The 25,794-nt window shown below is 39.6% G+C and overlaps 1 protein-coding gene across 1 annotated transcript in view; it reads right to left on the bottom strand.

The window, feature by feature from the left end:
* Positions 1-6,514: 6,514 nt before the first annotated feature.
* The window catches only part of KDSR (3-ketodihydrosphingosine reductase), a 21,582-nt gene continuing 2,302 nt past the window's right edge, over positions 6,515-25,794 (bottom strand). Inside the window, exons 2-10 of the mRNA XM_026034546.1 lie at positions 21,470-21,559; positions 20,316-20,372; positions 16,781-16,846; positions 16,494-16,589; positions 15,261-15,452; positions 13,928-14,011; positions 10,949-11,032; positions 9,220-9,321; positions 6,515-8,878 (exon numbers count right to left, since the gene is read on the bottom strand). Coding sequence (XP_025890331.1) covers positions 8,759-8,878; positions 9,220-9,321; positions 10,949-11,032; positions 13,928-14,011; positions 15,261-15,452; positions 16,494-16,589; positions 16,781-16,846; positions 20,316-20,372; positions 21,470-21,559 — 891 coding nt within the window. The 3' untranslated portion in view covers positions 6,515-8,758. The remainder of the gene's footprint in view (positions 8,879-9,219; positions 9,322-10,948; positions 11,033-13,927; positions 14,012-15,260; positions 15,453-16,493; positions 16,590-16,780; positions 16,847-20,315; positions 20,373-21,469; positions 21,560-25,794) is intronic.

Below are 25,794 nucleotides of genomic sequence, written 5' to 3'. Positions count from 1 at the left end.
CCTGCTCACGCAGGGTCACCTAGAGCACGTGGCACAGGGCTGCATCCAAGCGGGTTTTAAAGATCTCCAGAGAAGGAGACTCCACAACCTCTCTGAGCAGCCTGTTCCAGTGCTCTGTCACCCTCACTGTTAAGAAATGTTTCCTTAAGTTCCTGTGGAACTTTTGGTGCCTCAGCTTGTGGCCGTTTCCTCTAGTCCTGTCGCTGGCCACCACTGAAACGAGGCTCTGGCTCTAGAGTCACCAGCTCTACCTCTGGTGCCACCAGCGAAAATCGGGTGCCCGTACGGAGAGGCGCCGCGGAGGCTTTAACCGAGCCAGTGACACGAAAACCAGAGCGGCCATAACCAGCAGGGCTGCTGCATACAAATGGTGTAATAAAATAATATTAGAGAGTCGAACTGATTTTGGGCAGAAACAGATACAGCAAAACTTCGGGATACATTTTTGGAATGTATTTATTAATGATGCTTTTTTTTTTCCCCACTGGCCTAGTATTGAGAAGCTTACTATGTAATACAACATTGAAAGATCCCAGCTGGTAAACTTTTTAGAAGCTAATAGGAAAACAGTGTTCATGCCTCATGAGAAAGAATGTTAATGCCAAGCACAGTTGAGGTTGTACCAAAAGAAAGATGGAAAATACAAAAAAAAATCCTAGCAACTGTTTACTTGGAGCAAGGACATTAAGGATGAGTCAAAGAACAAAAACTGTGCCTTAAAGAATGAGAAATTAGGCTACCTGAAAAAAAAAATTATGTGCATTTGTACCATCTTTTTTGTTCTTAACTCATTGTCAGATGCATTGCATCTGACCCGCATTTATGACTGTAATTTAAGGGAGTGGCATCAACTAATTATAATGTTACCTGAGTGGATGATGAGCATGCATTAAAGTTTCACTGGTTTGCATCACAATACTGTTTTCTACCTTGTTTATTTGTTTAAGCTCAATGGGATAAAAGGGAAGTTAAGAAATATATCTAAAGCAAAGGAAAGATTTTTATCGGGAGAATATAGAAACAAAGCAGCAAAGCAGGCTGATGTTTTTTCAAGGAACATCAGGTGATTGCATAGTCTGTTAAATCGTGCAGTGCTTTTAGGGAGCAGTGTAGTAAATCTGCTACTGAGGATCTGACCCTGTAAATCCTTCTGCACACATTTATGTGAGTTGTCCCACTGAAGGTTATTTAGACTGGTCAACATTTAAATGCAGACTGGTAAAAGAAGAACTGGCTGTGTTAAGGATTGAAAAGAAACTAGGAGTACTGGAGAAGCTCACACGAAAGGAGCTTGCGTGGTGAAAGTTTACAGGATGAGTACAGCAAAAGGAGCACGGAGAGCGGGTACCAGGCAGGCCTGGCGATGTGGAGGACAGCAGTTACTGAGTGGCTCTCTGAGCTGTGCGCGGGCACAGAGCACGCAGGGATTCTCAGTGCCTGCTCTTTCTCTGGTAGCTTCTCAGATGCACGATGCATTATTAACAAACACTCGAGAAAACGCTCTTCACTCCTGGCAACACCAACCTTAATGACAGTCTGCGAGCGGACACCTTTTCCTTGTGTCTTAATACGAACACCAACAGGCCTTCAGCAACAGCCCTGGTTCCTGGTGACCTGCCCACCCGTTATTTCCATGGATCGTGGGTCGGCAAGGCGGGAGAAGCAAGCAGTTGGGCCAAGTGCTGCCTGAGCAGGCTCTTTGGGACCGGGTAAGGGGCTCAAGGTGGGCAAGGATCTTGCAGCCTTTTTTTGCTATAAAACTGCAGAGCCAAGAGCAAGGCTTTCTATTCTGGGACAAATCTAGAAAAAAGAAAGAGAGGGAGAAGACAAATAGAAAAGGATCCCCCCTCCCAAAAAAGCTAAATCTGAGTAATCCAAAAATAGTAGTTTGACTGGTATACGCAAACATGGATATGCCAACCAAAGTCCTTTCCATTACAACAGGCTACCACAGCTTAAATGCTGTTTTTCTTGAAAGAACTCACTAAGATTGTGCCTGCAGACGGGGTACTTGCACAGAAGAAGATGGCCAGGCTGCTCCTCACATAACCATTGGCCCTATAAATGTCTCTTGGTGATAAGCCCAGGGATGCAAATTTCTGTTCCACTCACAGCTGTGCTTCGTCTGCTTTTCTTCTGCTGAATGCGTTTGGTGTCTCTCCTTCCTATGCCAGCTGCACTCACGTATTTGCTACGCGTGCCTCTGTGAACACAAGAGCTTTCTGTTCTATCCCTCTAACATTGCCCCGACTTAAAAGTAGTCATTGATTGCATTGTCTTGCACGTTTGTTTATCTCAGTGACACCACCATGCGCATGGACCTGCGGGATCCTTGTGATGCTGCAAGGAACGTCCTGAAAGCCACACTGCTTTACAAACTTGCATGTAAAGCATACAACTCCCTGCTGTCAAGTGCACAAGCCCCTTTATTGCTAAGCCCCATCAGTTTTGAGGGAAGTGTTGCCTAAGCAGCAGTTGGGGTCAATGGAATGACATGCTGTTAAGGGAAGGCATTTTGTACGTAAAAGGTATGAAGAAAGTAAGCATCCAAATGTCACGGACGCTTATTTTCCTCATTTTTGGGCACAACGGTGGCAGGTTAAGCTGAGGACGTTAGCGCTTCTTCCAAGTGCATTCCTGATCCAGGAGGCTGCCTTTCATCCTGGCCACGTTGCAGACACTACATGTGTAGGGAGGACACTTGCTGCCACTACAGTGCATATTACAGTGCTGCTGCAGAAAGCTTGGGGCACACTTACAGGGGCCCTAATTGTGCTTACTGGGGAGGGCAGCAGCACGAGGCCTTTCCACCATCTCCTCAAGGTCCAGCATGGCAAACGATCCCTGACTTTCCGACCCCTTTTATTGCACTCACCCCTTAAACGCTTACCTGCGCCTACCAGGCCTTGAGGGTCTCCCTGACTGAGGGAAGCGAGATGCCCGCATCCAGCTGGAGCTATCGGGCACTGCAGGCATCTCCGCAAGGTGCTCTCCTTGCCAGCTCCGCCTCGCGGCATCGCAGTGGGCTCTGGGCTCTCCTCTCCTCCCTAACGGCACCTCAGCTGTTTCACCACCTTTCTCAAGCTGCTCTGCTTGTATGCACTCCTGTGGTTTGGGCAATGCTGCAAACACTCTTCCTATTAGAGAATAAAAAGGAATCAAAGACCCTACTCCCCATCTACGCAGCAGAGCAAGAACAAAGGAAACTGTTACACTAAAAATGTGTGTGGAAGAACAGGAAATGTGAAGCGTGTGGCAAATATCTGATCCATGTTCATCTTCGATCCACAAGCTTAATTCCCCCTTTAAATTTTCTCAAAGGAAGGCATTTCCAAGTAAATGCCTTGAACTGAAGGCCAATATATCTAATTTAATTACGTTTGAATCACCTGTTGGCTTTGAAAGGGATATTCTCCTAAGTCACAGATTATCTTGAGGATTCCAAATTCTTGCTGGACTTGCTGTTCTATATATATATATATATATATATGTGCATACTCACACATTTTATTTACAGTTGTTATCTATAGAGGCAACAACCTTATTTTGATCAGTGGAATGTGTCCACTTTATTTATTAATCTGAGCTCAATGCTAATCTTAAATCTTGCTTTACCACCTTGTGCTTATTTACATTGCACTTCTACAGAGTGAACTTCATACTTAGAACTCGAAAGTTTTAAAATTAACATGGGGATTTCCCTCCAGGTTGAAAACAAACTTGTTTTCAAGTGAGAAACATGTAACTTCAGGCCGCCTCGGTGGCACGCTATCACAGTGGAGGCTCGGTATCAGGGTCTTTCGCTCAGCGTTTCACCGAGGAGCAGGCCTTCCGATGCCTCCCTTTCTGGAAGGCGTTATTCTCGAGCGTGAAAGGCGTTTCTGGAGAAAGCTCTTGCACTTCCCACTTCCTTCGGGGTAACCTTCTGTGTACAGGCAGCCCCCTCCCTGCCACCTCCAACAAAAAGGGGCAGCAGCAGCACAATGTTGCCTTTGTTTTCACCAATTCACTGGATCTGAAATAAAAGCGAGGAAGAAGAAATCCCTCAGCCTCTCAGTTTATGGTCCCTTCCCTCCAAAAATGAGACAGGTGGAAGGTGGGGCAGAAGAGAGGCAACATTTGAAGCTCTCTGGCTCTCTCTCGAGTCTCCACCCAGCAGCAGAGGAAGGCAAGTTGGTTCATAAGGTTTGGCTGCCACCTTTCACAGGCGACAAACGTGCACCAACTCTTCTGTGGGCTTGGTCCCAGACAAAGGCAATGGTATAACCAGACAAATCTGATTACAAAGAAAAATGAGGGCTTCTCTATTTTAGCTTGCTACTTTTTTTTTTTACTGAAAGGCAGTAATTTTTCTCTTCAATAAAAGTAGTAAACTGCAGTTGTGATGCGGCCTTCCTCAATGACAAAACTTCAAATTAGTCAACATCTTAAGTTGAGCATCAGCCCCTCTTTTAACTTTAAAACACATCTTTGATTTTAGGTCTCAGGCAACTTAGTAAGAATGGCTTTCCAATAATGAACTTTGTGATTCTAGATTTACTTTCTAAGTTACCATTTTAGGGTTACTTCTCCTTACTATTAATTAACTTGGAGCTACGTACTTAAGCAGTCCTGCCACAGAGCTCTTACATAATCACACACACAGGATGGTTGATGTTGGAAGGGGCCTCTAGAGATCATCTAGTCCAACCCCCTGCTGCAGGGACACCCAGAGCACGGGTCACAGGGCAGCATCCAGGCGGGTTTGGAAGATCTCCAGAGAAGGAGACTCCACAGACTCCCTGGGCAGCCTCTTCCTCTCTAGGAGCTCCATATCCCTCTTGTTTTGAGGAGACCAGAACTGCCCCCAGTACTCCAGGTGCGGCCTCACCAGAGCTGAGTAGAGGGGCAGGATCCCCTCCCTTGACCTGCTGGCAACACTCTCCTGATGCAGGCCAGGATCCCATTGACCTTCTTGGCCACGAGGGCACACTGCTGACTCATGGTTAACTTGGTGTCAACCAGGACTCCCAGGTCCCTCTCCGTGGAGCTGCTTTCCAGCAGGTCCACACCTAATCTGTACTGGTGCCTGGGTTTATTCCTCCCCAGGTGCAGGACCCTGCACTTGTCCTTGTTGAACCTCAAGAGGTTCCTCTCTGCCCAACTCTCCAGCCTGTCCAGGTCCCTCTGGATTGCAACACAGCCCTCTGGTTTACCAGCACTCAGAGACAACCACTAGTTACATACTGGCACCTTCTCCTGCAATAAAGGCAGTTTTGGCCAATTTAATACCACTTTCACTACAGTTTGACAATACTGGGTCTTTGGGAAAATGTTCACTGCATTTCTTTACATCCTTCATCATCTGTTGTGAAACTCCCAGTTGCCAAAATGGTGTCTCCCCCCACCAAACAAATTAAGAGGATCATGCTGAACCAGTCCACCAAAGGAGTCACCAAGAACTTCAAAGTTATGAGCTTTGTTGATTCTCCATTTATTTTGAGAAATACAAAATATGAAAACTAGTTTACAGTTCTGGCACAAAAATGATGAAGCAATAAGCACAAAGTTTCTTTTTACAAATAATGCTATACATTTTTACGATTCAAAAGTGCCTGTAGTTTTTCACAGCAAATAACTTCATTTACCTATATCTTTTTTTCTTAGTAAAATATCAAATCTATTCAAATTGCACATGAACACCTTGGTGAAATAAACTATATGTAAAGTTATAATAAAACTGTATTTAAAGCAGACCATCATTAGAAACATCAAATGGAAGAGATTTGGTTTGTTTCAACTACCGAAGCCTAAATTCAATCTTACATTGATTGGCTGGGTGGGGGAGAAAAAAAAAAGACAAGACATTGGCAGATATGGCACAGGTATGAATTACTGACAATTTGACAAAATTAAAAAAGCATATTTGAAGTTCTTCATGGATCTAACATGCTGCTAAAAACTCGAGATGCAGGGGTTTAACTACACGTAGCCTTGCAAAAATTTTTAGGCTGTTCATCATTTTTTCCTCACAAGGCTATAAGGCATCTCCTTCACTTATTACTGGACCTGAAGATGAGCGTGTTGGTGGATCAAGAATGGGCGGAAGAAAACAAAATGCCAAAATTGTATTAGGTTGCTGTAGTTACAAATGACTTTGTTTTGACAACAGGACAAATGCAAGGTTTATCATTTAAAGTGAAATGCAGTAATTTGCAACAAGAAAAATGAGAACACTTAAGGACTATTTTTACTTCTGGAAGAAAAAAACAAACAAACAAAAACAAACAAACAAAAAAACCCACACAAAACAACAACAACCCCCCACTGGCCTGGTTCAAACTTCCAGAAACCCTGAGGGATTTAATCTACAGTTCGACAATCAATGCCACTCCTTGCATCGTGCAAAATTAGGTGCGAACTTAGTAAATCTCTACCAGACCAGGGCCACACAGTATTATGCTTGCTTCTTTGAAAACACTTGCACTGAATTATGAATCATTATTTGGAGAAGTGATCCATCAAGGCTTTCAGAAAAAGTGCTTGGTGATGTGAGATGTCCCACCTGAAGGACGCCCAGTTTTCACAGTGTGTGTGCTCTGACTTACTACTGTTTCTTAAATGCAAACTTTTTAAGAGCCCAAGTTGAAGACCCAAAAATTCAAGTATCTACTAAAGTCTTATTGGTTTTAAGTCCTGACCTTCGTGCTTGTGTTGATGCAAAGTCAATTTTATCAGTACTTCAAACTACAAAACACTGATTCGCTCATTTTGTTATCCTTTTGCAGATGGTCAAAGTAGTACTTGATTTACATCAACATCTGATAAAACAAAAACTAGCATAGATATTAGGGTCCCAAAAACACTGTTATTTCTCTTTAACATAGCAACATTGACAACGGACGTACAATAAATGCTCCTTTACAGGCCATTCACATTAAGCAGCACAGAAAATGCATATGCAGACGAGATTTCTTTGCACTAACACTCAGTTGTTTTAGAAGAAAACAGGAATACACGCTGTTCTCACAATTAATGTCACAGGCATGCACAGCTTCACATATCTAAAAGATCTGCGAGTCTGGTCCTAAGGTGCAGGCTTTGTGAAGGGTTCTGCAATGCCTCAACATTTGCCACGTAATGCAAGCCTAACCATACAAAACGAGACTGCCAATGTGACAGCCACCCAGTGTGTAAAGCAGATACTGAAATAAGTTTAGTCTGCGTGGAAAAGGAAACAAGTGACCAACTGAACTGGGAAAGGGAAAATAAACAGCCATAATAAGTTACATTCAAAGTTGTTCCAGTTAAACCACCTATAGTCTTTCATCCTAGGTTAACTGAATACCTCTCCTTAAATGGGTATAGAGAGTTTCTTAATAAAGAATTTTGCCTAGTTGCTTGTAAATTCCACTTCTGAGGAAGAGGAAGTGCCCGGTTTTACCAGCAATTATAGACTCAGAGTTCAGACTGAGAATAAGACTTCTAAAAACAGAGCAATGTTAAATACAAAGTTTGCAGCTTTGGGGGACAAAAAAGCTCACAAGGCACTTGCTATAGTGATCTGTTAAATGAACAGTATATACAGTGCACCCTTATAACATCAGTGTTATGCATCAAGCTGTTTCAGTGTTAGAAACATAGATTTATTAGGAACAACCATCAGGTTCTGTGTGTTCTGGCAGAGTTACGCAGCAGCTTTGATTCATACAATGCAAGTGAAAATCCAAGAGAGTAATTTAAACCAATTCTTGCCATGTGAAAGTCTTTTTCTGAAGTGATAAAATTAAGCATGGAATGTCATTCTGACACCCACCTCCCACTCTACCCCAAAAGCTACATTCCTGCTACTGGAAAAGCCCGGCATTTTAATTACAATTGGTTCCACCATCAAGTAGCTTGGCTCATCATTTGCAGTTTTTAAAAATAACATCCACAGCAGTAGCATAATCCTGCTTTCCTTTCCAGAGCCAAAACTGGCAGGTAAGAAAATAGTAAGTATCTGAAAAAGTTATATAGCAATTTCAATGGCTTAAAACGTTGAAAGTCATAAACCACGTGTGATACTGGTTTGATTTTTCTGTTCACAATATACTTCAAAGGCCAGAAGAGCTACAGACCTGGTCAATCTCCTAGCATTTCTCTGTGGGAATGGGTTCTTCATCTCCCTTTAGAAAGTATGTATATATATATATCCATGCATACTTCTTAATTAATCCCAGACTGAGAAAGCTTGGATCATACAAGCACATCTGCCATATTAAGGTGCATACTTGCATCTTGAATGGAATGAGGAAAGCTATCACGGACAGAAGGGTTTGTTAACTTTTAACAGAAGGAAAAGTTAACTTTTGAATTTTAAAACAGCCCCAAGATGTTTTCAACAAGTTGGTACTTATTGCTGGGACTTCAATCTACTTCAGCCCAGAAAAATCATGGTACTTATTTTGTCTGTAAGCACCAATGTTAGAAAACTTAAGCATTTGTCCAGAATTACCACACACAGTCCATTCTGAAATTCTCCCTGCAGATCATGTAAAGAAGTTCCCAAAATTTTCTCCAACTAAAAATCACCAAAGAAAACTAATCCTCACACTTTTGCATAGTTTGGCATTTTCTGGAGTTGTACTTTCATTTCCATTCATGGCTTTTGAGGGGACTCATCTGTCACTTACACATATCCTCTCTCCCTAGAGCCTTCAGGAGATAACCGAGCCCCACTTTAGCAGCAAGCTGTCCAGGACTGTTTAACCTTCTTCTGTCCATTTAACAATAAAGACTATTCCGTTTTATCTGCACTTTCAGACTTTTCTCTTTGCATCATGCAGCGACGAACTATGCTGTCAAAACTTCCTAGGTAAAATAGGCCAAAGATGCGAAAAATGCCCATGCAAACAACCTGGAAACAGAGAGAAACAGTTTTCAGTTCATGTAATCTCCTGTGATTGTAGTGTATTCACCCACAAAAGAAAAAAGTTCCAGGTAAGTATGCAATGCAACCTCAAGAAGAACACGCTCAGGAAAGCCCAACTCAGTAGTTCAGGATTGGTAGCTGTTACTAGTCTTAGCTTTCCTGTCAAACTGCTGCTTCAGCTTGAAAATATTAGTTCAGCCTCCTGAACCCATGGTCACTGTATCAAGAACCATTTAACAGAAAAGTAATCAGGACTCGCATAACATTTTACATTTTCAAGTATTTCAGATCATGAAATCATGATTATACGGCCTTCCCAAAATTACCTGCTGGAGACCTTCTGTAATAGAAGTCACTGGTGACATTCCACTGGTCAATATTGATAGCATGTAACCATCTGATCCAACTGAGCTGTTAAAGTTCCCTTGCTGGACAGGAGGAAAACAGTAATTAAGAAAAAGTTATTTACTCAGTTGTGGCAAAGCACAAGGTGGCTTGACATTATTCTCATTGATCTAAGTTGACTTAAATCAGTAACAAGAAATATCTACATGTAAAAATATTAACTCAACTAAGAAGATCAGAAAATTAAAAAATATTGTGCTACGCAGCAACATTGATAATAAAAGTCAATTAAAAATGAACTCCTCTCTTTACAGAAGTACACTAAACTACTGCAGCTTTCTTTGAGATAGAGGAAAGACTAAATTCCTCCTTGAAAGCTCCCTCCTCCTTTGGCTATCATAAAAGCTAAATATGTCTCCAGCGGATCATGACTTTGATTTGCTCTTCTCAAAACGTAAGCAATTCAGCTTGCAGGAGAAAAGGATATAGGAGGACGCCCTCTCCTCCTCCAAATTTTTTTTTCTCTCCTTTTGTTTTTTTTACTGATAATCAGAAAATGGCAGCTCCTCAACTCCCAGACTTTTTCCACTTGCTTCTAAAAGATTTCATGCAAGGAAAAGGCTTTCTGGGACATGTGGGACTAGACGCACGGAATGTAGAAGTGAAAAGACAACATGATTTGCCCAAATCAGGTTTTGCAATGAATCCATGAATAGCAGAGGATATGAGATGTGGTTGAGGTATTTCCCTGCTCACACCTGAAAGGACTGGGAGTTCCTACAGTACAGAGCTGCTTTTAGTCTCTCAGCTGACGGCTCGAATGCAAAGAGATCCTATCTGAATTAACAGACCACTCAAAGACAGGAGGGATGACCTGCATTTCCTGCAAGTACCAACACAAGGTACTATGTGAGGTTGTACTGAATATTAAAACTCACCACTCCCAAGATGGTGTGTGCTTTATTTGGAAAAAAAAAAACCCCACAAACTCTTCACAATTAAACATCTGCTTCAGAGGTAAGTTGTGTTGAAGATCAAGAGCACTTGCAAGTGTAAAATAATTACAGTTTTTATGATTTTTAAGTGAAATTCCATGTGATTCAATTCTTAGAAACATATAGCCAAAACAGTGTCCTTTGCACCCACTTCTCATTTTCAAAAAATGACAGCATTCCATAGCACAAACCATAAGAAAAACTTAGGACATTATTCCCTTAACTATTAAGGGTAGGATTTTGGTTTTTAATCACCCAAACATCGTACACTTAAAATGCTAAAAGCCAAAGAGAGCTAAACTGCTTTTATTTATTATAAAAATTATTTCAAGATTAACTGAAGTTCAAGATAAATAAGAAGCAAGAAAGCTCTGAGGTTAGACAAATAGCACTGAAGGAATAAAGAGTCAGTATAATTTAATGCTTTAAAGAAAGTCATAATTTGTCTTTGAGACATGACATCATACTGCTGCATCATCTTGTTTTGTCTAATGCACTTCAGACACCTTTTAGTTCCAAGAAACTGTATAAAATCATTTGTGGGAATGCTGGCAAGAACAGAAAAAAGAAAATGCTTCCCTTCCAAACGAACCAAAGAACACTGTTTCAAATAAAATAAGTGATTTTGCATTTAGCTTAGCTACACTATTATATCTTTAAATAGGCATTACGTGCAGTCTCTCCTACAAAGGTCTGATTTAAATTATTTACTTACTATGGCGTCTTTGACTATAACTCGGGCCACTTGTTCTGCTTGGCAAACAGACGAGGTTTCAGAAATTAGCTTTGTCTCTAAAGGCTTTAATGGGAAAAAGAGCGTAAGTTTGACAAACAACACGGGAAAAAAACAACAAGATGAAATGTTCTTTTGTTTCTTTTGTCACGGATGACACTTGTCGCTGCTGGCAAGTGATATCATACTGCCTACTAATAGAAATGCTTTAAAAAAAAGCTGAAAGCAACTTCATAAATCAGTCGAAATTCATGAAGGGAACTGTCGACTCTGGTTGGGGTAATATTTTTCTTGTACTTTATTACTAAAAATATCAGAAAGTCTTTTTCTTCCTCAAGTATTTTATTTTCAACATCAGCTATTAAAATGTTTAAACTATGTCTTCATCACACATGAGAAAATGTGCTCATTTGTGGTTTGTGCCTAAAATGAAGAATAAGATAGGGCTCAAATATTTTAAGCTCCCCCAAAACAAAGTCACACATAGATTTCCCCCCTCAAATTCCATCTGCCAGCATCAACCACAAACTCTCTTTTTATTTTACTACTTTGTATTTTAGAGTATTTATGCCATTTTCTCTCACTAGCAGAAAGCAATTATAACAGTTATTTTGGCAATCAGAATTCCTTTTACAAGAACAAAAGTTGGTCTGCTGCAAGAAGAAACACTAAACACCAAGAACAAAAACATGTTTTAAAAGTATCTAGAATCAAGTTCCTCATTCAGGGGCTTTTTAAGAATCCAAGTGCTGATGGAACTAAATGCATGGCAATCTGTTCAACTGCTTAATATATTATGGCAGATGATTTTGTTGATAAAGCAAAAATAATACTAAATTAAAAAGGCACAAGTCAACTTGTAATGGCAAGTTCAGTTCAATTTAATGTTTATTTTTATATGCTTTCTCCCCAGAGAAACTTATGACACCAGAACAGCATCTTACTGCCCCTAAGCATTTTTGATCACACCTGCCAATATCAACCAAACCTGAAAGAGGGACAGAAATTTAAAAGGTGTTCAGGATGGCAGACGAAAGTTAATGAAAGTTAATGAAAGTTAATGTTGAGGACAAAGCAAGCAAAACTCCTTCATTAAATACTCTATAATCAATCAGACAAAGCACTGCTGTTTGTCAGGCAATTACCTTGAAGAGAAAGGTGTAACATGCAAGAAGGATGTACCCTGGTACCTGACACTTTCTCCCACCTCAATTTTAGTATTAATGAGCAGATTCATTTGATTAACAATGGGTGTGGGGTGGGGGGAACAATCCTCTAGAAACCCCTCCTTTCCTTTGGTACCTAAACTGAACGTCAGAAATGAGTGCAGAGAAAATTGGCTGTCCTGAAGGGATGCAAATACAATGACAGACATTCTAAATTAAGTAGCACTGTGTATATGTGACAGTAACGTTAGAGCAACACAATAGCGCAGGCGTGTGAGGTACACTCATCAACTATCAAAGCTAGGACCAAGTCACCTGAAGAGTGCATATGTAATAAAAGAAAGCCTAAAGCGTATTTTTTTTTCCCCATCGATAAGCCAAATCTCATTGGAGCTCTTAGAGAGAGAGAGAGAGAGAGAGAGAGAGAGAGAGAGAGAGAGATTGAGCTGGGCCTGTTTTTGAGGATCTGATTAATGTGTATAAGTACCTGAAGGGGGAATGTAGGGAGGAAGGGGCCAAACTCTTCTCAGTGGTGGCCAGTGATAGGACAAGGGGTAACGGGTGTAAGTTGAAACACAGGCAGTTCCATCTCCATGTGAGGAAGAACTTCTTCACTGTGAGGGTGACAGAGCCCTGGCACAGGCTGCCCAGGGAGGCTGTGGAGGCTCCTTCTCTGGAGATCTTCCAAACCTGCCTGGATGCCGCCCTGTGCCCCGTGCTCTGGGTGTCCCTGCTGGAGCAGGGGGGTTGCTCTAGATGATCTCTAGAGGTCCCTTCCATCCTCAACTGTTCTGTGATTCTGTGATCCTAGATCATCCTAGTGCATTTTGATGAAACAGCGTATTATGAAGAGAACCTAAATCCTAAAGAAGGTCCAAACCACACGAGTATTGGCAGATACCTAATTCTGGCACTGCTGTTCTATCCAAAGGGCATAAGAAAACAGAACTGAACCCCAAACTGAACTTCCTATGACATACGACATTGGAAGGACCATCTATAAAAGGTCAGTTTACTTAAATGTGTGATTTAGACATTACAGCATGCAAAAGCTAGACACATTTTCCCTGGTTAATGAGACCATTCTGAAAAAGGGGCCTAAAGATGCAGCTCCACCACCTACTTCTCTTTTTTCCTTTTCTCTCTCTCTTTTTTTTTTTTTTTTTTTTTTTGTGCAAGGCCGGCACACGATGAAAGGTAAATAGATTTTAAAGGTCAAAACATTCATTTTTTAAGTTAAGTCCAAGTAAAACGGCCTACTGCCGCCACACCTTCCTGAAAAGCTATACTGTCATCTGCACTACAAATGTATGGCAAAAGTTTCCATCCTGCTTTAATATTAGACACAATTTAACAGTTGCCATTGTCACTGGGTGTATTTACACAGAAGGGTTAGTTTGCAGTTTGCTGAAGGAACTTGAGCTCATTTTTCATCTGCCACAAATATCAAAGCAGGATTTTATTAAGAGGTACAACTAGGACAATTCTGGTTTATTAAACTTTCATACCAAAAGCAACCACAGTGTTTTTCAAGTCTACCATTCCATGGCAATACTCAGTGGTCAGACTTTACTATGCATTTCACATAAATTTCACTTACAGACAGAACAATAAACTACACAAAATTATCCCGCAAGCTATTTAAGTCTGAATACTGAAGTTGATAAAATTCAAAATATTTCACAAAGTCTCAGTGTGCGCTAATTTGAAAAGTCCTACAGAACTGAAATCTGAAATGCATTCCTTATTACGAAGCAAAGCTCTAGACACATTGTAGCATTCCTGAAGAATTTACCTTTGTTTTACTTTCTTCTGCAAAGCCAGGCGTGTCAGTATCTGGAGGATAGGCCACTGTTATGTAGATATTATACGGTTTTACCTGTATTATTACAGAAGTAAATGTTATCTTAAGAAGTGACCTGTAAGTACTGTCAATCTAAGGTTGTTAATGTCCCTTTTATGACCAAGTACAGCAAGCATGAGGGCAACCACCCCTAGCGTTAAGGTACCTTTACATACAGTACTTGCAAGACTGGAGCTACATCTAATGAGGAAATAAAGCAGCCAAGAACTGACGGTCATGTGCGTTTGGTTATTGGTTTAATAAAAAAAAACTCCAAAAGCTTTTCATTTGATATTATTTGATAACTCCAAGTGGTTTTAAAGACACTTAGGAGAAACATGAAAAGAATTTAACTCTAATTTTTCAGAATTCAGTTTTAAATAGAAACCAAATCACTGCTGAACACCAGAACTCAACTTGCTTGTGCTAATATATTTTCACTGCTAGCTAATGTGAAAAAAAGAAGACAAAAATAAAACTCAAGTTTGGTATCTTTAAGGGGCATAATGAAGTCACTAGGCTTTTGAATCTGTGAAATAAACTTGGAAGTAACAAAAATTTTCTATTGCCTTTTTTTATGTAGTCCAATGTGAGAAAATGAATTAAGTATCAAGGTAAGGATGGTATTTAATCATGCATTGAGATATATTTGTCACACTGCCCCACTCCTGGGAAGACTATTACAGAAATACTACAACACAAACTTGTACTGCAATACAAACAATGAATACTTTCAAAGACTTAAGGCAAAATGTTGCAAAATAGTATGTATTTTTTACTTATATTACAAAACATTCTATATGAAAATATAGAAGTACCATTCACAGGCCCATAAACTGCCTATTTGTATAACAGAATAGCAAGTACAAACCAACCAACCAAATGAAAAAGAGCCACTGTCAACTCTTCCGAGTTTAAGTGTGAGAATTTACCATTCCATACGCTTTACACGGCACTTAGTATGGCCTCAGAGACAGTTTAAGAACCACTGACTTCAGTGGTGCCTGCTCATACATTCATGGAGCCTTCAAATACCATGATGTTCTCATAGGAGAACTCTGAAATAGATTTTAACTAAGCCTTAAGTGAAAAGTCTGAGCCTTTTCTGTGAAAAAGTTTGTACACGATGATCTTATGCAACTGAAATAGCTTAGTTTCTGCAATTTCATCCAGAGCAGTATCATTGTACTGATGCCAAAAAGGAGCCAACACAGCACACAAGTATTGCACAAGACAAATAAAATATTTTTTTTAAGCAAAAATACTTATATCATTTTACACGTACCTCCATTTGAAGGGCTTCAGCAAGTCCTCGAAGAGCAAACTTTGTTGGAGAATAAGCTGTATAACCAAAGAGGCCCAACTGGCCAGCCTGAGATGATACAAACACAATCCTTCCCATCCGCCGTTCCTTCATGGTGGAAATTACCGCACGACTTGGGTAAACACTACCCAGATAATTGACTCCCATTAATCTCTGCACAAACAATATTAATATGGTATTTAAAGCCATGCAGATTCAGAAGCCTTTAAATGTTCAGTATCGTTTCTCAGAAAAACATTTCAGGCTATTTTAATAATAAGCCTAACTAGATTTGCAGTTCTATCAGCTGGCAAAGCAAAAATAATTGCTTTCTAATCTGTCCTTTCACAAACCGTTTATAGCCAAGAACCTCACCTCGAGTCAAAAAGAAAATCCATTCAGTAAACAAGTCTTAATAGCATTTAAGATACTGTGAAACAATGGCCTTCATGGAAATAAAGAAATGTGTTTTAGAAAGAATTTGATTTAAACAGTGTCCAGGAAGTAATCCATTTATGCATGGTTTATGAAAAGATACTGAAAATTTAAAGAGCTTTCTAAAACAGGAAACAAGGGAAATAAACCAGGTATTTATGCTTTTGAGATTTCAATCTTTGACAGGATAAGGAGAAATCTTTAATTCCCCTCTCTAGAAGGTTTGTAACACAACCAGTAGGCTGTACCATCTACATGGTGGGGAAATAGATAACCAAATCTTTTTTGTTTGTTTGTTTGTAAAGGGTAATCTCTGTTACTCCATCAAAGCAACGACTTTTCAGGCTGCACCAAATTGCAAACAACCCAGACTGCTCAGGGTTGAATTGCTAACATGCAGATTTTTCTGAAACAGGTAAGCAAGTATGAAAAAACATAGTCACCAGAGAGAGAGAGAGAACAAAAAAACAGAGAGATAGAGACCAATTCAGTGCCTTCCACAGTACACTGGACTACAGAAAGCCACATCTGGCTCCTTTGCCATGTTGAGGTCTCACCCTGTACCAAAGGGAGAACTAACTATTCTACCTTACCAGTTAACCAATAGTTAGATGAAAATCCAATCCCAATCCTTGCAAATTTAAAGACAGGTTCTAGTTCAGAACGTTAGCACTGAGCATGTGTGCAGTTATTAATACGAAGTCTGCAAAGGTACATGAATGGGTTTAATTGTTGGAACAGTTGAATAGCAAACCATTCACACAAAGTATGCTCACTTACTTCAAAAGAATTCACTTCAATGTCCTCAAATTTTCCCGTAACTGACGTTCCTGCACAGTTTACAAGCAGGTCAACTGGCCCCAGCTTCTCTTGAGCCTGGAGCAGGGAAGAGGGTGGGTTAAGAAACCTTCATTAGCAAAAAGCCTTTCTATAGCACAAAAAGAAAAAAAAAAAAATCACAGCTACCAGTACCATTATTAGAAACTATCTCCATCAGAAATGCATTGCACGCAGATAAGCTGCTTAGGAAACTTTAAGAAACCCAGATAAATCAGTTAATTCCTTACTTGTTTTAGAACATTCTCCACCAGTTCATAGTCTTTAGATACATCAACAGAAATACACAGCACAACCTAAAAAAATGAAGGTGAAAGAATACTTTACAACATAATAATCCAAATAACTGTGGACTCCACAGCACCCAGCAACATATCTTTCCCAGAAAAAGTAATTTTGACAAAAAAGTATTTCTCCCACATTGAAAAAAGGCAATATTCCATCTACCATTTATTCTAGCACAATAAAGATTATGTTTATATATGAAAAAACACTTCATGATCCTTGAAGCAGCCACTCACAAGCAAAATTTACTGCATTAAGACACACTATGGCTTAAGTTATTTACCTAAATTTTAGCAATAAATACTCTGGGTAAAGCAGTCAAAACTCCCCAATTTATCTTTCATTAGCACTAATCACAAGACAAATCACCACGCTGGCCTAACCTTATTTTTAAGAGGAGAGAAAACAAAAAACCAAAAACAAACAAGCAAAAAACCCACCTTTTTTCCCCCAAATCACAGAAGACCATGATTAGAGAATCTTACTTTGACAACCACCACAAAAGACATTTCCTAGAACTTCCTAGAACATCTAAGTGTTAAAAAAGCTGAAAACTTTTTTAGTGTGATGATACACATTAGCCACTTCTTTTCTTTCACGATCTTTTAGTTTTCAAGATACAGACACAGGAAAACAACCAGTGTCCCAGGGAGCAAAAAGATGACTGGTAAGAGTAACATCTCAGTTTTGTTGCAGATGGAAGTTAGGCGCTTACTGCTTGAAAGCTTCAGTCTCAAAAAATCTCACTTTTGGAGCTTCCCCAAACTGGCCTATGGCAAAGGGCGGTTTGCAAGGGCCACCGCAGGGTCAGCAAGATCACTGCGAACTCTAGTCACCAGTTTGCCCTCAGCAGCCTCATGCCCGCTGGTCACAAAGCACGTGGCCACAAAGAAGTTACCGCAGTGTAAGTGGCTGCTGCGGTTCCTCTGCCCCAGGTTGGCTGCTCCTGCCTCGCAGCACTGCAGGAATCTGGAAATCTAAGTGAACTTGTGGTGTGAGGTATTGGTGGCTCTCCATCCAGGCCCCCAACCCTGGGCATTTGGTACCTTTTGGAAGTACTGAACTTCTATGGAAATTTGAGAAGAGAGGAATAGTTGAGTGAAGGAGGCATCGAAATATTAAGTGGATGTCTCTGCAAGATCAGGGAGGTTTCTACTGCTCAAGTGACGGTTCCGTATCAGAATTAGAACAATTGATTCATGTTCCAGACCGCATACACCTGTCACTCACACAGCGAGCAACATACCCGACAGCTCCCTCCACCTTTATGTCTACTGTCACTTTTTATAATGCGCTTCTTTGCTTCTATGCTAATTTTGTTTTCATCTTCTGCTAAAATATACTCATTCCTCTCACTTCCCAGAGCATGCACTGTGGGAAACAGAGTATGCTGCCAGAAACAGTCTAATTTCCCCATCCCTATTTCTCATCTTTTGTTCCAAATCATGCATTGTCTTGATATTAACGGAGCTCCTTCCACAATAGAAGCTACATTCAACTCCCAGTGAAGCAACTGGGAGGATTCCATACCAGGAAATGGATTTAAAAATTGCAAAACAACCCTCGCAGGGCAAATATTTTGTCTCATTGCACAGCTTTAGCTATAAAGCTGCACTATCAGCACTCTAAATAAATCACATGCAAATTTTTTTAAAGGAACATTTGCCAAGTCAAATACTAACATGTACACAGGTGCCAGAAACCACGATGTCCATGCAGCCTGGTTCTGGACAGGCACCAAGAGATGAATTTTGACATTATATAATAATATAAAAAGTAGTTTTTCCTCAGAGTCTTTGCTTCCCAGTCTCAGCTAGTAAGCGGAGCAATCAGTCCGTGAAGCAGATGCTTTCCAGACATCATCCTTCCCTGAACTCATTCCCTAATCTTTTTGTATAACTCTCAATCCAGTTATCCCCACTTCCCAATTCTTATCTGATGTGCCAGCACAAACCCTGCTCTGAACCCCCTGCCTTTTCCACTTCTATTCTTTGAAAAGAGGTCAGGAAGATTCCCTGTGGGAGTCTACAACCTACCAACGGGTACAGAAGACTCGGGCTACCTCTATCAGCCCTAGGAGCTATGCAAGTCTAAGGATGCTACTACAGAAGAAAGTCCTCTTTAGTCCACACTGGAGTTTGCTCGATATTGAAGGTACTTTCTGAGGTTTCAATAGACACCTACTGAGCAGGCATCAAGTACTATTAAAAAGTCTGTGAAGCTCAGGCAGATTTTTAACAAGAATATCCTGAGACACTGTTTGACAAGGGATTATCTTCCTTGGAAAGCTTGGGAAACTACTAGGGCAACTGAAAGAAAATGGTTTCTGTTTTTGTGGTTGTTGTTGTTTTTTGTTTGTTTGTTTTAAATGGAAGAAGGATAGTCCCTCCTTACCTCAAGTGGCTTAATTTTTCAAAACAATGTTGATCTGAGCAATACTGGTATGGACAGATAAAAAAGAAAACCTCCTCTCTCCATCTCAATTTAGCCTATTTGACAGTTATTAGCAAGTGAAGACAGAATTTTATAAATGGAAGTATTGAGAAAATAAAGTGCCAATTAATGCTAACATTCTTTCCTCCAAACTTTAGGCTTTTTTTTCAGTGCTTCTTTTTAATAGTCTATCAAATTTTACCAACTCAAACTAAACTTACGTGTTTGCTACAGGCAATAAGACACAGAATCCCTTACCACATAAAATTGCCAAATAAAATTGCATGGATTTGTAATCATGTAAGCAACAAAGTTATGGAGCACAGCAATCCCACTGTTCTCTCTCCTTGATTAGTAATATTGTGAAAAAAATAGTTGATTAATCTTGATTCTTTTTTTTTAAACATAAGAAACTTACCGTCTTTAAAGTGGTACCTCAAAAGAGCTCTAGAGCAATGCTTTTAAGCCAGAGCATACTATTTATCCACCAAGGCTCTGAATTCATCGTGCACTGGACCTTTAGCACTTGCAAGGCTCAGAACTTGAAAATTAATTTATCTGTTAGAGTGCTTTGCCAGTGAAAAGAATAAACGTGGTGAAGTGCATTAGATCATGAAAAGAGGCATCAAAGCTTCTTTTACAAGACAACATTTCTCACTTGTAAAAAGTGAGAGCTTTGGCAGGAGGAGGTGGGAGGATTTTGGGTAGAGATGTCTTCCACTTGATCCTGAAAACTACAACTGTTTATATACTAATAGCTGTAAAACAGAGCTATCCAAAAACGTCTATAGCAGCTACATCTGAAGACATCAATCTTTTCCTCTCGGAAAAGCAGACTGATTTATCTGCTAAGTGAGATCAAATGCAGCAGAGTGCTGAACACTGCATTTAGGCAGACAGGCATTTTTTGAATTCAAACACACAGTTCTGAGACTTCACTTGTTTTTAATCAAACACTCTAGTGTTTTATAAACAAATTACCAAACTCATGTTGTAGTCACTATCTTACAAACAAAACACATTAGCTATTTATAGCAGTGATCTTACCTGCTTATCATTAACAGAATACTTTTCTATTTCCTTCTTGGTCTGCAACAACTTGTTCTGAAATGGTACAAAAGCAGCTAAAACATTGCAGTTTTGACAGCATGTTAGTCTTGAACATTTCCATAACGGGTTAAAATATTCTCTAACGAAGTTATCCTCAAATATATATAAAATTACTGATATCTTACAAATTGATGAATATATGAACAAACGATCGGCCTCATTAAGCTATCAGAAATCATTAATCTGTTTTTTACTTTATCTAAAGTGAGAAAGACTTCTATAATTGTTTTATTGCCTCTGCTTCACATAACTGCTTAGAACACCTAAAACTATTTTATGTACTTATAAATTTATTTTATTATTATTATTTATATAATATTATATACACAATTCTGAAGAACACAAATGTCACAGAATTACCATGGAAGTTAATTGGAACTTACTGAATTTTCATTTGTCATGCTCTCTTCCAGAAAAAAATAAAGTGTAGCTGTACCCAAGGTTATGCAAAGTAAGTCCTCAATTTTAAGTTATTAAATACTGAAAAGCTGTTGTGTGTGTCTACACGCACAGATGCAATTTAATAGGTTTTATTTCCTGAAGTATCACTTTTCTCCCCAATCTAATACCCTTATTAAAATTTAGCAAAATTCAGTTGGAATTGCTCATCTTTAAACAAGCAAACAAACAAATCACATGAAATATCTGTCTCTAAAGCTTTCTTGATGAGTAGCTTTTGACTAGTGTAAGGTATAATGAAGTGATTATCTAGTTCCAGAAAATTCTCTGAATTTGAAGTATTTATTCTTAATTCCCCAGTTGTGATGTATGGTGGGGATATTTTAGAGTTTTCAAAAATACAGGACTCTGATTTTGTCATCCATCACAGATCAAGGCATTAAAAGAACGAAATGCCACTAACAGAAGCGACACGGCTTGTCGGAGCTGTACGCCAAGATTATCTATCACAAATTCTGTGTTGGGCTACACTGCGTAACACAAAGGCAGCCTCTCCCCCTCTCAATGCATCCTACTTATTTCAAATTAAGTTCAATGAAAAAAAGCATGACTAGTTAGCAATTCCAAAATGATTCCCCACCAACAGAAGCTTGTGAACATACTTTAGCCAGTAAAAGAACACATAACTTTACCTCATCTCTTGCAATCAGTGTTATGAAAGCACCTTGCTTATAACATTCAATAGCAATACATTTTCCAATTCCACTGGAGCCTCCAGTCACCTAAAAGTTATTTAAAAATGGCAGCATTAGTCTATTATTCTCATCCCTTCTCCCCTATCATAACAGCCACATGAAATTAAAATTCCAAACATGCACTGAGATTAATCCTGTGAAGCTTGAACACATAAAACTAGTTAACACAACTAAATTTAACTAAAAATATACTGATCAAGCTCTATTTCTACCCCAAAACCAATGTTATACCTCTTTTCTTTTTTTTTTTTTGGCTCATTTCTTATCACAGACACACACCCACTCCCATGAAGTCTCTCATATGTTTTTGATCAAGCTCTATGTGTTACTTCTAAAGACAGGAGTAGTTTGGAGTTTGAAATTAGTGAAGTTAGATGTAAGAACTCAATTACATACTGTCCCTCCACAACTGATCACAGTTCAAATTACCTGTAGAAATAAAAACTATAGATCATGTAAATATAAAAAGGATTAAAAAAAGAACAAAAACAACACCAAAAAATCAACAGTTGTTGTTCTCTACTATTTGTCTCTAGCCACTCCCCGCTCTGATCTTTGGGCTGTCTCTGCCAGCACTCCATTCCAGCTGTGTGGAGAGCCCAAAGCCAAGCCTTCATGGCATTTTCTTATCCAGAATTATGGTGTAGAGGAAGAGCCTAACACACAAACAGGAAATAACTGTTTGTCTGGAGACAAATACACAGTGATGGCTACAAGACTGTATCACAGGTTGCAGAAGCACGTGCTATGCCACTTCACACTAATTACAGGTTAAAGCCACCTTAACACCTTTCTTGTTTCCCTCAAAACATCTTCACCTGAATTCCACACAGAACACAGAATAGAGGACACTCCTGACCTCTTTTTGATTAAAAGGAAAAATGTCTGTCTCTTATTGCCTTTCAGATGACATGCTGCAAGTTCCCTGAAACACAGTCTCAGTCAGGGGGACTTTCAGCCCTTAAACAAAAACCACAGAGATATCTTCTTTATACACTCAAATTGCTTGACACATTCCCTAATAGCATATTTAGATTTAAGTGAGAAAATATTGCAACAAAACACCAAGAACTAGTTATTGTAAAGAAAACCAGTCAGTGAATTCTGCAACAGAAATTTCCTAATAATTAGAATAAGTGATAAAGATTCCTCTATCAGGAGTCTCTTCTGTTGTTTTCTTTATGAAAACTGTCCAAACAGCTTCAGAAAAAGTGACCTATCAGCTACATTTTTGGTAAAAGAAAATGGAAGCAGTGAAAGAGCCAAGCTCCTCTTTCTCTAAGCACATGCCTATCAAAAGCCTTAATACTGAAATACTTGAAGAAGCTTTCTCACTTGCAAGTGCCAAACAGTGCTGTTTTCATAGACACATCTTCAGAACATTCTGTCCATTCCTGGGGGCAGGAAAGAATACAAAGAGTCAGAACCCCAGAAGTACACTCCTGTGAGTCACCAAACGCTCTTCTTTCACATGAGTGTTTTATCACTAGCCTTCAAAAATGGCTTAGCATGTAAAATAATCCCAGCAAACAAATACTTACAACATGGTCTGTAGCTTTTGACTTGCATGTCTGCAGTCACAAACATGGCAAGAGGAATAGGAGTAGCACTCACAAGCTTGGTCTAATCTCTTTAGGCATCCTCTATTATTAGCAATAGTTGCCTCATATTAGCTTCTAATTGACTATCTGCAAGATTAACTTCGTTGCACAAACGCCCGGAGATGACTCTTGGACACGGTGCCACTTCTGGAAATGAGAGCGCTGGTCTTCAGCACTCCGACCCAAGAGCAACTGCTTTCAGAGCAAAATAGGTCTGCAATTTTGGGTGTGTGCACATGCATGTGTGGACATGTGCACGCACAGGTGGGTGTGTACAAACATTTTGAGACTTCAGTAAAACCCTAGAACGAAATACTTCATGATGGAGAGAAGTTAAGACTTTCAGCATACTCGTAGAAAAGCTCGCAACATTTCAGTACATCACTGGAAGAATTAAAAGACTCAATTTGATATATTCAGATTGACTCAAGTTCAAAGCCATTTATGAGCTGCTTTTACAGATTTTCAACATCAGAACAACTAATGAATGCACAAGGAAGGCTGTTCCAATATCACTTTTTGTCATATTAATGAGTCAAGAGACTTCTGATTGCTGCCTGCACAAATGGCCGAGTATCACAAAGAGGTCAAGTGGACCAGGGCTCGAGCACTTCTTTGAAGATAAAACCACTATCACCATGGCTTTCCCTGTTCTGACAATTTCAACATTCACTTCAGAAAGACAACTTCTGAAGCCATGCAGAAAGAGGAAAATAATTTTTCCATCCAGTCCTGCCCAAGCACAGCGAACAGCTCTCACATCAGATACATCAGTGACAAAGGGCAGTATCAATTAGCAGGGAGCTCTGCTAGGTAGGTGGGAGGTTGTTACTAATACGTGGGATGTTGTTACCAAAACGCGCATCTTTCAGCCACGTATGCCAACTTAACAATTCAGAACACCTTCCTAACACTAGCTAAACCCTAGCTTTGTGCCATATAGAGGCTAGGCTAACTGAATCTGTGAAATCTGTTAGGTAAATGACAGAGCTTATTACCTTTTACTTAGCAGCACTGAATGCTAACTGGCTTCCTGCTTTTAGATGGTACTTTAACATAAGGTACTTGGTTGCTCTGAACCAGAACCTCCCTGTAATCTGCTCCAAGAGGTTAGTATGCCTGACTACATTCAAAATGACCTTTTGTTGAACCACCAAAACACAGCCAAGCCACAGGTGACACCACTCCCCATACCAGAGCCTCTATGCTGACACCAAGACTGTCTCTCCTTACTGCTGACTCAAGCCCACAACTGTTACCAGGTCCTGCTCAGCACAGGAATGGCCAAAGACCAGAGCCGATCCTTCCATGTGCATTTAGCTCTGATCAGTCTGAATGGGAGGTGCTTGCAAACAGTCATATCTTTAGAGTCCTGCCACGGCTAGTCCACAAACTTTGATAAAGGGCGTTCAGAGTTTTGCAGAAATTGCAACATGATTTTTAGAAAAGTTGGTGCTGAGAAAAAAAAAAAACAAAAGGGGGTGGGGTGGAGAGGGAAGCAGATGATGTTCTCATAGCAAGAACAGTTTCCAAACATTATCCGTGGAGTTAACAGAAGACTGGTTTTGCTGCAAACCCTTGAGTTTACATCACATCAAAGCAAAAAAGGAGGAAGGTGAGCAGGGAAGATGCAATATCCGTGACTGAGCTGTCTGATGCACGTGAAGCACGGATGACTGCCTTATCCTATCTACCTTCCATTTCCTGTTGATTGTTACAGTCAACTATCCAAATAATTGCTTATTCTCATAAGTAATGTGAGTTAGCATGTAGCCTGTGACCTGAGAAGAAAGCTAAAGCCTATGACAAAATAAAAGCTATACAAAATCATCTTTAAGACTTTGGAAAGAGGAGAAAAGAAGAGAGAAAAATTAAAATTAGAAAAAGAAGTTTAGCATACGAAACAGCAGCTCTAATGCACAGAAATACCTCTTATATAGTTCATTTTAGAGAACTTTTCATTTCAAGCTGGAAATAAAGCAAAGACTCTTATACATCTAAATGCCTGAAAAGAAAAAAAAAGGAAAAAAAAAAGGACCACTAGTAATTTAGAGATCTGCAGACTTCCACCGTGAATAAGAGTCCTATTCTCTTCAAAGAAAGAGATTCAGACAACCATGATTTCCCAGCAAAACATGCCTGGCATAACACAGTGAGCGTTCCCATCACACAGCTGACTCTGGCAGAGAACAGAGGAAAAAAACAACGAAAACAACCAAACAAGTGCCTTCTGCTTCACCTCTCTATCCCTCAAAGCCTGTCAGAGGCAGTTTTCCAGCTTCAATGCCAGAAAAATACAATAAAATAGCAATTAGCAGTGTAGAGGCGTTATATAGGATTAGAGAGAGAAAAAATTCTGACAAATTGAAAATTAAAGAACAAACCAGTTAAGTACATAAGAACATCTGAAATAGTTTCTAAAGTTACACAATACCCTCCCTTCAGAAACATACTTCCATTTCAAAAAAAAGAATAGTTACTAAATGAGACTATTTCTCAAGCATAAGAAGTATTTATTGAAGAGTATCTTGAAAATTTGTATGTATTGTGGAAAAGTGAACATTTGCTCCTTCAAGGGAGATTATGCAATTTACAGTTCTTTATTCCCTTGTCTTGCACTGGAGGGAAAAAAAAAAAAAAAAAAAAAGACTCCTTAGCACC

Source organism: Nothoprocta perdicaria, unplaced genomic scaffold (genome assembly GCF_003342845.1).
Source record: "Nothoprocta perdicaria isolate Ctin4 unplaced genomic scaffold, notPer1 scaffold_147, whole genome shotgun sequence".
NCBI classification, from domain to species: Eukaryota; Metazoa; Chordata; class Aves; order Tinamiformes; family Tinamidae; genus Nothoprocta; species Nothoprocta perdicaria.
Note: the sequence above shows the minus strand (reverse complement) of the source record. Positions and strands in the feature narration are given on the sequence as shown.